We start from the raw sequence: 13,902 nt of genomic DNA on the forward strand, positions 1-13,902 counted from the left end.
GGCATAATAAGGAACAGCACAGTAATAGTTACAATTAGGAGAAACAAAGCACAGTGTACAGGAGATACAAAATAGTAAAATAACAATGTAGGTAAGCGCTATATATACAGTGGCATTATACATAGTATACAATATGATATGCAGCAATATCTACAGTTAGCATGAACATAAATACAAACACTGGGCAAGTAGCGAACCAAAAAGGTCCTAAAGTGGATTTAGGCTTGTGTAGTGGATAACCACAGTTTGGTTATTTGTTTGATCTGATAATTTGGAGGTGAGGACTGGAAAGCTTGCACCCCCGGCTTTCTGCAGTTTGTATCTAGGGATGGTCAGGCAGTGTGCTTGAGCCGATCTGAGAAGCCGGGTAGGCGAGTAGTGAGAGAAACCGGACGCAGGATAGATGGGGGCCTGATCGTTCAGACATTTATGTGTAGGGTAAGAGATTTCACAGAAATTCTTTGTGTTACTGAGAGCCAGTGTAGGCTTCTCCGTGTTTCAGAGATGTGTGCAGATCTGGCGATGTTGAGGGCAGCTCTAATGGCGTTATTTTGGATAACCTGTAGTTTAAGGTTACATTGGTTGGTCCCTAGATATAAGGCATTACTGTAGTCCAGTTTGGACATAACCAATGTCCTTGCCAAGATGGTACAGTTCTGTGTGGTTAGGAAGGGGTGGCATGCTGTGATAAGCTTACATGTATAAGCGGATTCCGAGACGAATGCGTTTGTTTGTCTATTAAGTGATAAAGTGGAGTCGAGGCAGATTCCTAATGTTTTGTTGTCAGTGGAAACTTTAATAGAGTTGCCATCAATGTTGAATGTTTTGAAGGAAGGATCAAGTCTATTCAATCGGTGTTGGAAGCACGTGACCAGATGTAATGTGTCCTACCACGTGATTTCTGCCTAAGCAGCTTCACGTATCTCTGATGTGAAGTTCGCCATCTTGGAATGATCTTCTACATTAGTGGCGTCTATCGTGGACATTTTTCTTTGTAGATTTTAAGTGTGTGTGGTGTGTGGTGTGTGTGATCTTACGAATTTTACACACACCAAAATTTCCTTACACAGTTTGTTTTTTCTTTATGTCTATGCTAATAGATTTCCGAAATACCAAATCCTCTGTGTGTTCTCTACATATTCTCATGGTTTGTTTACAATACCTCAAAGTCGTGTATTGGTCAGGATGTTTAAACATTCGTTTATTTGGTTGTGAACAAAATTGGACAACCCACATACTGTACTAACCCCACAATACCACAATCTTTTGAATACTTAAATGTAGCAGTTAGTCAATTTTAATTGCAATATGTTGCGTCTATGGTTTTTTATAAATAGTTTTTCATAAATTGATCTGAATAAATTTGTTATACTGATTGGAAATTGTGTTTGTTGTTTCGGTATCGCATTCAAACCAAACGGTCTCCTAGAATGTTACTTTCAGCCTAGTCATGGGGATCTCATTCTCCAACCACATCTCTCTCACCTCTCCTGCCTGTCGGCACCATCTCTTCAACATCCGCAAGATCCGCTCCTCCCTCAACCTCCACGCTTCTAAACTCTTAATCTCCTCCCTTATTTTCACCTGCCTTTTCACCTGCCTCTTCTACTGCTCTTCTGTCCTCTTTGGACTCCCTGTCTCTCATCTGACTCCCATAAAATCCATCTAACACTCCTCTATCCGTACTCTGTCTCCTTGGTCCCTCCAGGATCTCGCTCCCCCCCCCCCTATCTCTCTTCCCTCCTCTCATTTTACTCTCCCCCCCGCTCTCTCAGCTCAGCTGATCTCTTCATACTCACTGTACCCCCTGCCCCATGTGCCTCCTCACACTTCCATTCCTTTCAGATCTTGGCCCCCCTACATTGGATTCCTTACCTCTTTCTATCCGTTCCACCCCTACCTACGCATCCTTCTGCTCCCCCTTGAAAGCCCTTCTTCTCGACTCTCCCCCTGACTTTCCTTCCCTACCTTCTCTCCTCCCCAGCTCCCCTGTCCCCCTTCCGATCCCCTCCCTCCCTTCCCCTTCTTCTCGCTACCACTGATCTCAAATCAGACATTTGAAACCTTCCTTAGCTACCTCCTGTCCCCTCCCTTCCCCCTTCTCCTCCATCTAAGTAAATTGTTCTACATATTGTATCACTGTTTGTTTCATGATTGTAAATATGCTTCTTTCATTATTGTACCTTGTTGTTATACTGTAAAGCACTTTGGATTAAATCGCTATATAAACCTAATAAACATCTAATGTAGGGGTAACCAGTTTTCCTTTTTTCACTGTACCGCGTTCGCTCTCTTCCCGCATCAAAACTGGTCCCCTGATAAGAAATAATTGGGGAAGTACACATCATTATACTACTAGCTAGCAGTAGTAAACCATGAAGCCTAACCAAATATCAACAATGTTTTTCAGTTTTCCAAAAAGTATGGCGACGTTTTCAGCCTGCAGCTTGGGAGTATGAAGTTTGTAGTTTTGAATGGCTTGCAAGCTGTCAAAGATGCGTTTGTTTACAAAGGTGACGTTTTTGCAGGGCGGCCACAAATTCCCCTCTTCTACAACATGTTCAAAGAATTTGGTAAATTTTTATTTTTCTATCCAATGACTGCACCTATGTTAAGTTATGGTAATGGTTTATGCTGCAAACGTTTTGAATGTTTAGTCATGGTTGTAGCTTGACTTTCAGAAGAGTAAACTTATTCATAGTATTTTTCTCTTTACATCTCTAAAGCAATTTGTGTTTAGTTTAGTACTTTGAAAGCAAACCAGAGGGCCGCTGTAGATGTATACTTAGAATACCTTTATTTTAAAACCAAGATGATCATAAAGCTCTTGTGAGAGGTTTTGCTTATAACGTCATTTTGTCATTGTTTTTATTCTAATATGCAAATTAATTTCCTGCATTTTAATACTCTCTTGCTAATCAATTGTATTGTTCAGTCAGTGATCTCCAATGACCCATAAATATTATGTATATACACATCATTTTTAAATGTTTTCACAGATGGCACAAGAATCACTTCAAATCCCAGAGGCATTTCCAGGGTTTTTATTTAAATATCAGTGGGCTCTATGGCTGCCCTTCTCTCTTAATGCACCTCCTCCCTGGCCCAGACATCCCCAGGTTAGTATATAGCGATTGCGTCACCCTCAGTACGCTAATCGTTAAATGAACTGAGATGTTACCATTAAGGCCCTTGGCCTTATCTCACTTAACTCCCTCAGGGACTTCCTAACTTTCCCTACTTTAACCAGTTATTAGCTATCTAGAGGGATATGGGATTTGTGCCTTGAAAGATTGCTTTAGTCTTTTCCTCTTACACTCCCTCTCTTTCTTCTTCATTCTACTACACTCCTCCTCTCCCCCACCTACCTCTACAATTCCTCCTCTGTCCCTCCGATGTCCCTGCACCTTCTAGTCCTCGCCTCCACCCTTTGATGGTGTTACTTCCTCCTTCTCACTACACCTCCATCCGTACTACTACTCCCTCCCCCCTCTGCTTCTCCCTCCACATTACTACTACCTCCTCTACTCTAATACTATTACTCCTCCCACCACACTAACACTCCTCCCTCCAAACTACCACTCTTTCTTCCAAACTACCATGACCATGCCACTACACTCCTGCTCTACACTACTACTATCACTCCACCCACTTCTAACTCAAGCACCTTTTTTCACTCATCCATTCACTTCACATTCATACCATACTCTCCTTCTCCTAATCACACTTAAGACACGTTCACGCACACTCACAATGCAGTACCACTTTCACTCACTAGCCAATATCTCACAATCTCCAGAAATCGACTCCACACGCCGCTGCACCTTCGTCCCTCCTGCTGGTCTTTTGATCTTTCACCATGTCCTGCTCTGACCTCACACAATTAACGCATGCTTCCAGCGATCTTTTTATCCACCTCCCCCTTGTTGAATTGGTGTTCTGGCCTCTATCTCAACTGGTCTTTCTCTGCTGGTAGCGTGTCATGGAAGTCTGGGGCATTGTCTGCTGGTTGTCCGGATGCTGATTTTCTGCAGATGGTGTGTGGCCCTTCACGGAGGCTTCCATTTGGATGTGTCTTGTTGTTTCCTTACTCTGATGGTTGATCACTAGAATAAAACACAAAAAGACTTACAAGCATCTTGTCAAGGAGGTGTGGCATGAGGCAAAGGTGGACTGCTCAAAAACACACTGGCGCAAGGGGTTGTAGACAGGACTTGGGTTCCTGACCCCTCTTGACAAGGCGTGTGTAATGGCTTACCATTGAGATATCTACAGCCAGTCCTACCCCTGAAGTGGACGGTGGCAAATAAGAGGACCCCAATTCCTGATCTATTCCATCCAGTGCTCATGCTGGTAAGATCTCTGCACCGCGGGTGCTTTATTTTGCATTTATAACTTATTTGGTATGCATCTGAGCCTCATTACTACATTTACTGTCCCCTCCCCGCATCAACCTGCATCAGCATTTCCTGACCCTTCGCCCGCCCGTACTCCCTCCCTCCCATCCATCCTCTGGTCCGGGCCCTGATAACATGTAACTCCTGTGAGAAACCTGAGGGTATTCTCCTGAGCAGACCTCGAGAGTCCCTTATTCAGGTGGCCATGGAAGGGCTGGCGCTCTCAGATCCCAACCCTGGGGGTGGACGAGCGAGGGAGGATAGCCTGGATAGGAGAGCCCGGGTTTACACTCGTTGGAATCTCCCAGGCAAGATGCTGTATTATACCGGGAAAGAACAAAAGGAGAATGAAGTCCTTGAGGCTTTCATAGGCTGTACCAACTCAACCTCCCTTCCACCCAATGAATCTCCCTTACTAGAATCCAACCACCCCTATACCTCTTGTAAACCAATGAAGAGCCCAAACCCTGTTACAGTAGAAAACAACCTCTCTCAGAATCCTTGTTTTCCTGTTGCTTAACCAAATACTCCCGGTCATTCTTTTTCACTTCCCTCTGGTTATTATTTCTCCAACTCCAAATCTGCATTGACAAAACACTACTGTTCCCACAATCCCCCCTGTCTATTTCATAAACCCTACCAAACGCTAATCCCCGCCCCTTTCTGACAGCGAACACTTTTTTACACCATGGAAAACAACGGACTAACCCTAGAGCTGTTTTCCTGATGTGTCCCGACACAAGGGTCTGGCAGAGTTAGGCAATTGACCTGAATCACACACATCTGACGGCCCTTTATCTTCCCCAAAGGGGAAGCAGGAGCAGGAGAGCACACTATGAGCAAGGCAAACAGCACGCAAGAGAGATATCCCAGGGCGGCAGTTCAAGAATAGGAGGAAGACAACAAAAATGAAGGGGTGGCAAGGAGAGAAGCGACCTTGCCCTTTCTGTCCCAGACCCGCTATTCCTCTGTGGAAGAAATCATAAGACCGCAAACAAAAGCTAACGTGTGCAGCAGCAGATGTCAATGGTACACGGAGCGCGCCTACACTGATGAGCAGGAGAACATAAGGCCTTTGCTACTGTGGTACCGCCCTTGACTCCAAATACAAGAAAAGCCAAGCGGTTCATCACAGCCGGTGAGTAGAGGGGCGAATCAATAACAGTGGGGTGTGCAGGGAGTCCCACACGTGAATTGGCAGTGTGGGTCCTCCCAGGTGTCCCCTCCACGGCCCCTGCAGGCAGCCCACACCGCAGGGGACTACCCTGCACCCGTGGTCATGTCCCGCAGGCAGCCCATCCACCATGGGCATGCCCCCCAGCCAAGCCACATGTCACATTGCAATATGATCACCAACTCATGTCCCCAAGCACCCCCAAACCCCAGCAGTGAGGGGCACCTGCCAGCATGCCCCCACTCATGTCCCCCAGCACCCCCACCCCCCAGCAGTGAGGGACACCTGCCAGCAGGCCCCCACTCATGTCCCCCTGCATCCCCACCCCCCAGCAGTGAGGGGCACCTGCCAGCAGGCTCCCACTCATGTCCCCCTGCACCCCTAACCCCCAGCAGTGAGGGGCACCTGCCAGCAGGCCCCCACTCATGTCCCCCTGCACCCCCACCCCCCAGCAGTGAGGGGCACCTGCCAGCAGGCTCCCACTCATGTCCCCTTGCACCCCCACCCCCCAGCCGTGAGGGGCACCTGCCAGCAGGCCCCCACTCATGTCCCCCTGCACCCCCACCCCCCAGCAGTGAGGGGTACCTGCCAGCAGGCCCCCAACCATGTCCCCCTGCACCCCCACCCCCTAGCAGTGAGGGGCACCTGCCAGCAGGCCCCCACTCATGTCCCCCTGCACCTCCACCCCCCAGCAGTGAGGGGCACCTGCCAGCATGGCCCCCACTCATGTCCCACTCATGTCCCCCAGCACCCCCAACCCCCAGCAGTGAGGGGCACCTGCCAGCAGGCCCCCACTCATGTCCCCCAGCACCCCCAGCAGTGAGGGGCACCTGCCAGCAGGCCCCCACTCATGTCCCCCTGCACCCACACCCCCCAGCAGTGGGGGGGCACCTGCCAGCAGGCCCCCACTCATGTCCCCCTGCACCCCCACCCCCCAGCAGTGAGGGGTACCTGCCAGCAGGCCCCCAACCATGTCCCCCTGCACCCCCACCCCCCAGCAGTGAGGGGCACCTGCCAGCAGGCCCCCACTCATGTCCCACTCATGTCCCCCAGCACCCCCACCCCCCAGCAGTGAGGGGCACCTGCCAGCAGGCCCCCACTTATGTCCCACTCATGTCCCCCACCCCCCAGCAGTGAGGGGCACCTGCCAGCAGGACCCCACTCATGTCCCCCAGCACCCCACCCCCCAGCAGTGAGGGGCACCTGCCAGCAGGCCCCCACTCATGTCCCACTCAAGTCCCCCAGCACCCCCACCCTCCAGCAGTGAGGGGCACCTGCCAGCAGGCCCCCACTCATGTCCCCCAGCACCCCCACCCCCCAGCAGTGAGGGGCACCTGCCAGCAGGACCCCACTCGTGTCCCCCTGCACCCCCACCCCCAGCAGTGAGGGGCACCTGCCAGCAGGGCCCCACTCATGTCCCACTCATGCCCCCCCCAACATGTCAACGTGACCCGCAATCATGGCCACCAAAATCCCATGGCACGCCACCCCTGCCCAAATAACCAACCAAGCAAAACAATAACCCCACATTGAAATGCCCATTACATGAAACAACCCAAATGGCATGTATGTACATCAACCATCAACACATGTCCGTCACACACACACAATGGGTGCCAGTGAATGTGAAAACCCACATTGTGACATGCATGAAACCAATGAGAGAATACCACACATTGAAGTACGGGAACAAATGTATTGAACAAAAAATGTGGTGAAAGAAATTCAAATACCAAACAATGGACATAAGGAAAACAATGCAGAATGTCACATAATGATAAAAAAAGGAAATCAGAATCCAAAATATAAGAAATCAAAAATGTCTCCAAAGTCTCTTTCCAACAAAGCAAATCCAAACAGAAATGAAAAAGTAAAATCCATTGCTCCATGGAAAAATCAAAAAAGAAAATGCCGACAAATCCACACTCCAACTATTTACAAGGATGAAATCCTGGGTCCATGAGCCCAACTGTCCAAATAAAACTTACAAAAATACACTAACTAATGAAGAACTATATACAAAAATGTGGGGTATTGTCCAAGCGCCCCAATAAAAAATGAAAACCAAAATGAAACCCAACACTAACTAACTATTTACAATGGCAGCGGGCTAGTCCGACGGCTCACTTTTGGATGTCCCGGGCCAGGGCATCATCGAACTCCGGCTCAATGTCCTGGAGGCGGTCCTCTTCCATGGCCCCAAGGGTTTGCAGGGACAATTACATGTTGGCTTCCAACTCCCTGCGAATTGCCTCGAGGCCCTCGGCCCGCCTCAGTGCCCTCTGCATGGAGTTCTCCGCCCTGACCATTGTTAGCCGTGCCTCTTCCGCCCACTGCCGCTCCGCATCTATGGCGTGGCCCAACCGCTGCCACACAGAAGACACTTGCAATCCTGGGTCCTCCTGCCCTCTGGCCGATGCCTGCCCTTCCGATGTTGAAGGCCCCGAGCCATCATTGTTCCCACCATGTTGCTGCTGCTGCTGTGCCTGTGCCTGCGCCCTGCCTCTTGCTGCCTGCACGTCCTCCTCCGGCTGGGGTGCAGTTGTCGTGATGGCCACCCCTTCTGGACGTCCGACTCCCGACTGTGGCAGGGATGTGTCCTCCACCATCCTGGCCGCTGGGTCAGAGGCAGCTCCACAGGGTACCCAGGTGATACATTGGCGGGAAGATGGCATGGAGGACGATTGGCGCGTAGGGGGTTCAGGTGAGGAGGGGGTCGCAAGAAGGTCCAGCACACGGAGGAATCCAGCACTGGTTACCCGTCCCAGTAGGTCAACGTGGTCAAAGAGGCATCCGAGATGACGTGCAGTGTCTTCACGAAAACACTGCAGGTCACCTCGCATGCCCCGTTGACGCAACGCTATCCCAGCCAGGACAGGCTCAACACGGTCCCGGATAGCCACGTCCGCAGGGAGAGGAAGGCCAGTTGTTGTGCGCCCATCCCCTCCCTGAAAACTGGTCTGGACGTAGGCATCCCTGCTGGTGCCGGATGATGCAGTCACAGGATCAGGGACAGGATTACACACAGGCACCTCCGCGGCGGCCTGTGCTGCCTCCTGTCCCTGCCCCTGCACTGCACCACTGGCACCAGTGGAATCCCCACCTCCAGACCCTGTGTGTGTCCCTTCCATGCCCTCTCCTCCAAACCCTCACCAACCTGGATGACTCATGCCATCTTCCTCCGCTGGACCCTGTGGGGTCTCAGCTGCCCCTTCTGCTGCCGAGGAGTCAATCTCCAACCTCCGCCTCTTGGACCTACCCTCGGCAGCTGCGGCCTGGGACGCGGCACCAGACTCCTCACTCCCAGAAGAGATGACAATCTGGGAGGGGAGCTGGGCCTTGCGTCTCCGGCTGGTGGTGCGATCCCTGCCGCTTTGCTCCACAGCACCCTTTCCGCCCTCTTCATCAGTTGACGCTGCAGACAGGGAGAGATAGAACACAGGCATCAGGGCACTGTACAATGGACTGACACACACATGACAGTTGTACATGAATGGCAGTGTCAAACTTCAGACATGGCATCACACTCCCTAAAACACATGTCATTTCTACTGACATACATGAGCAATTCCACAGCAATATTGCACCAGGCAGCACCATCCATAAACATACAACAGCATCAGCATCCGAAGGTGAGCCTGACGTCACATGAAACGCAGGGAGTACACAACACATGCACACACACCAACACACTTACATGTATGTGTGCATGTGCACCAACTGTCAGAGTGATGAGATCGCCATCCATGACACATCTGGCATTCAGCCTTCTACATGTCAGTGCCACATGCATCCATGTTGCATCACAGTTGCACACTTGTCAAATACACACACATGCACATGTACACAGTGCAGATACATGCAGCTGGAACCAACATCCATGTGTGACACCACAACCATGCCAACGTACATACACAGTAATTCAAACATGTGTGCTCCCACATCTGCAATTGGCCTGCATGTTTATCCACACATACACCATCCATGTGTCTCACACATGAGAGGACTCGCATGTGTCAGCCTCACGCCCCTGTACATACACATCCATACATGGCCCTACAGAAACACATGTGCAGCTGCACACTACTGGCACACCACAACACGCACAACGTCCAATCAGTATGCATGTACACTTCGCTCGACTCCAGACGGGTCTGCCTCTCAAGGAACTGGACGTGGAGCGCTGGGCTTATGCGTTCCAGGACCCTCATTTGGTGGTCAGACAGGTGGCCCCAGCGCCCCTTGGCATCCGCTGCCTTCAAGAGGCCTTGTTGCTGGTCCTGAAGTCCTCCCAGCGCTTCTTGACATGTTGATGTCGCGGACTGCCACCCCCTCCTCGTTGATGGCAGTCACGATGTCCATCCAGATCCTGGTCCGTCCTTCATAGTCGGTGCGCAAACTTCCAAAGAGGGCATACTGCCCCAGGACTTGCTCCACCAGGACACCAACTTCCCTGGCACTGAAGCTGGTGGCCCTCTGCCTCTCTGGCTGGGGGTTGCCAGTGGTGCCAGATGGTGTTGTGCCCGACATGGCAACCCCAGAGGCAGGTGTGGGTGGGCAACTGGGTCCTGGGGCTGGGCTGTGGAGCAAAGGTATCCCAGTCTTGAGTCTTCAGTTCCAGCAGGGGTGGTCACAGCAACTTCACCCCTGGCTGACATGCAGGCGGCAAATAGCAGGGCACGTGGGCAGCAGGCAGGCAGGCAGCAGCAGATGGCAGTTGGGAGCGTGCTCGGAGCTCTTGTGGGCAGTAATTCGGCCTTCTGGGCAGGAGCGTGATCTTCCCTGTGTTGTCGCGTGGCCAGCTTGATACAGAGTGATTTGGCACGTGAAAAAATTGCACGTCCGCGTGTAATTCGAGGAAAGGGCCTTAGCACGTCTGTGATGTTACGCGCACGGGTGTTTCCCTCGTGAGGGGTGCATAGTGAATCAGCACGTGAATAAACCGCACGTACGCAAATTAATTGGCCCAAAGGCCCTTTTAGCGTGTAAGCGCGTCTGTGATGTGACGCGCAAGGGCGTTTCCCTCAACACGGGTGCATGTTCATCGTACACGTGCAAAAACTGCACGTCCGAGTGTCAGCTCGTGTAATTGGAGGAAAGGGCCTTACCGGGTACACGCATAAGTGACGTACTTGTGTGCCTGTTTAAAAGGTACGTGTAGGACGCCATTTACTTGTACGTGCTTTTCATGGAGAGCGAGTGGGTGAATTTTGGGTGAATTTTGTACTTGTCGGTTCACACGCGATTACTTCACAGCGTTTCAAGTTCGTACTCCCTGCTACCTCTGACAGCGTTCAATTTTTTGGTTGGCCCCGTTTCCTCAAACAGCGTTCACTTCTTCTTTTGTCCTGTTTCCTCAGACAGCGTACAATTCTTCTTTTGGCAGGGGTGTTGCCAACGCGTGTCTTTCATGTTCTTTTTCCAGGCATACGGTGAGTCGCGCACGTATTTACCAACTGTGCTTGCCCCGTGTGTCGCGTACCCCTTCAGAGGTCATTGTAGGCTGCGTGTATTACGCGTACGCTTATTTTTGTGTTTCTGGGTGCCACAGCGTAGTGCGGGTTCATTTTTCCACACACGTGGTCTACGAGGGGTTGCGTGCATGTTCATTTTTGTTTTCGGGGTGCCTGTGCATTGCGTGACCCGTCATCTTCCCCCAGGGTTCACAGACAGCCTTGCTAGAGCACTAGGGTACGAATTCCATCTAGTACCCTACCCCTTTGACCCCCAATTGCCCAGGACAATAGTTTACTGCTACTCCCATACGCACAACAACATCAGTGCCATTGTTGGGAGGCGACCAAGCGGTAAGGGAGGCAAAGGTGGCCGACCTTCAAAAAGAGTGCGTGGTGGGCACGGTAGGGGACGTGGCCAGGATTTGCAGGGTGCCCCTAAACCCCCATGTGTGGAGGACCAATCAGGGACACCCATGCCCCACCCCCCATGGTTGTGGGAAACGTAGCTGACACCATCCCAGCTCAGCCCTTGTTGGACCGGCCCATTGTGGCACCTGAACCGGCACAGGAAGACTCCCAGGCTGACTTCCAGGTCAGCAAGTTTAAACCACGTGTGGCAGTGCAAGTTGTTGTCACCAGGCCACGTGGATCTGGGGCAGCAATGTCATCTGTTGCCCCAAGTAGGCAGGGTGGGGAGGCTGCAGGGGTAGCCGCAGCTCTATCCACCCCAGCTCTGAGTCTCTCAGCCGGGACAGTGTCGGTCCAGGTCCATCAGACCGACGTTGCCCCTGCCAACATCACCCTGCAGCCAATGCCTGCACCAAGACTTATGGTCATTGTGCCTTTGCACACTCCTAGTACACAGTCCACCGGCGCTTCTGCCCCTACTGACCAGAGCGGCGTAAGCCACTCAGGATCTGCAACACCTTTGAAAAAGAAGAAGAAAGGTGCTCTGGCACTACAGGCTGAGACCCCAGACACGGCTACACACTCCGGCACGTCAAGGAAGCCTAGCTTTAATGACGCCGAACTTGATGCACTTGTGGCCTATGTGTCGGAACATAGCCGCGAAATGGTGGTGACTGCAGGGTGCAAGACCACACCTGGTCAACGTAGGGCACACTGGCAGACCATTGCGGACCACATTAGTGCCCTTGGATTTGTGAGGCGCACAGCTGATGATTGCTACAAGCGGTGGAATGACCTGAAACGCAGAGCAAAGAACAAGCTGGCCTCAAATCATGCCTCTACTCTGGTGACTGGCGGTGGGTCTCCACCAGAGGACAACCAACTCACTGAACATGAGTCTGTTGCTGGAACCTTTGTCACAGAGGAACAGATCCAAGGCATGGGAGACCTACCTGATTACGACGCATTGTCCGGTGAGTGCCCATGCATGTGTGTAATCCATGTGTATGTTGTTTGGGTGACGGGTTCTGAATGAGTGCCAGGTGAGGGTGTGTACTCCTGAGTAGTATGGGTCACCCATGTGCTTCCTCCAAAACATTCACAGGCCTTGGATTTGGGTATGACAGTATCCCTTCTGCCCACAGTAGCCAATTAGCGCCACATTACTTCAGTTGCCCTTGAACTGTCATCTTGCTACAACATTGTTCTGATTTTTTTCAGTGTTCATTCTGGCTGATTGTTTCAATTCTCCCATTTTTGCTACACATTTTTCAGCCCTAATGCCACATATGTGACATGTTTCTGTCATTGATTACACCCCACATTGGGCCACATTTGTTGCCTTGTTATGTGAATGATTAGACCATTCAGGCTGATTGAGTATTGGCCTGCTCACATTAATTTTGAGAGCCTGTTTGAATGTGGAACATGATAGTTGTTTGCTGTCATGTTAAAGTGACCAACCATCAATGTGTACATCTGCCTACAATCACTGTATTATTGTACACTGGATGTGTTGCAGTGTGTGGCACATGCATCTTTTGCCACACTATTTAGCATTTTTCATCTCATCATGTCCATCTCACATAGATGGGTGACAGTACTCATTCACTGACATATCGCTGTAGTTGTCTAATGTACCATGGCTATGCTACATGCCATCTGTGTGCTAGCATGTGTCATGCATGTGTATTGGACATGCCACTCACAGGCTAATGTGTAATGCCAGTTCTACCCACCATGCAGCAAGTGTGTTTCTTTTCCATCTTGGTGTCCTCGGTGTCTGCTTTTTGCCTCCCCTTCCAACTCATTGACAGTGCATGCATGCCAGAGTTATAGTCATGTGGGACATGTGTAACTCATGTACAGGATCTCTGTCTTGTCAGGCCTATGTGTGTGCTATGGTGCTCATGCCTGTTTGCATTTGTTGTATTTCACGTTTTCGCAGGTGATGACACACTTGATGCTGGTGAGGTTGAGGAGATGGTGCAGACCCAGGAGGGAATCTCATCCACGACCGGGCACCAGTGGAGGACGTGGTGTGGTGGTGGGTGAAAACCCTTTGTTACTGCAGACCATACTGTCCAGGGGTGCCTCTGAGTGCACCTCCCCAGACCTCTATTCAGGTGCGGAATCGGATGATGAGACTTATGTGCTGTCGCAGGTGAGTGCTTCTGGCAGGGATTCTGTTCTGTCCAACCCACCTGCACCAGGGGTAGAACCCTCTATGGGGATGTCAGTGTTTGTAGGTCCCCCTTTGGCGGTTACGGATGCAGGGTCACACTCCACAACATCTGATCCTGTTCCTGGGCCAGCAGATCAGAGGGGGAATGCAGTCCTGCAGCCTCAGGCAGTGCCTGCACAGCAAGGTGCAGATTGCCTTGCCCCAAACCGGTGTGGTGCCCGCCGATGCGGTGTCCGTGCGCCACCAGGCAATACTGTATGGGAAAACTCCATGTACGGTATG

General features: G+C 51.2%; 1 protein-coding gene across 1 annotated transcript in view; it reads left to right on the plus strand.

Moving 5' to 3' along the window:
• Positions 1-13,902, plus strand: part of LOC138545442 (cytochrome P450 2J2-like) — a 470,793-nt gene that overhangs the window by 107,156 nt on the left and 349,735 nt on the right. The window contains exon 2 of the mRNA XM_069642069.1: positions 2,411-2,573. Coding sequence (XP_069498170.1) covers positions 2,411-2,573 — 163 coding nt within the window. The remainder of the gene's footprint in view (positions 1-2,410; positions 2,574-13,902) is intronic.

The sequence above is a fragment of the Ambystoma mexicanum genome, chromosome 1q, assembly GCF_040938575.1.
Source record: "Ambystoma mexicanum isolate Mex_15411 chromosome 1q, UKY_AmexF1_1, whole genome shotgun sequence".
In the NCBI taxonomy this organism is placed as follows: domain Eukaryota; kingdom Metazoa; phylum Chordata; class Amphibia; order Caudata; family Ambystomatidae; genus Ambystoma; species Ambystoma mexicanum.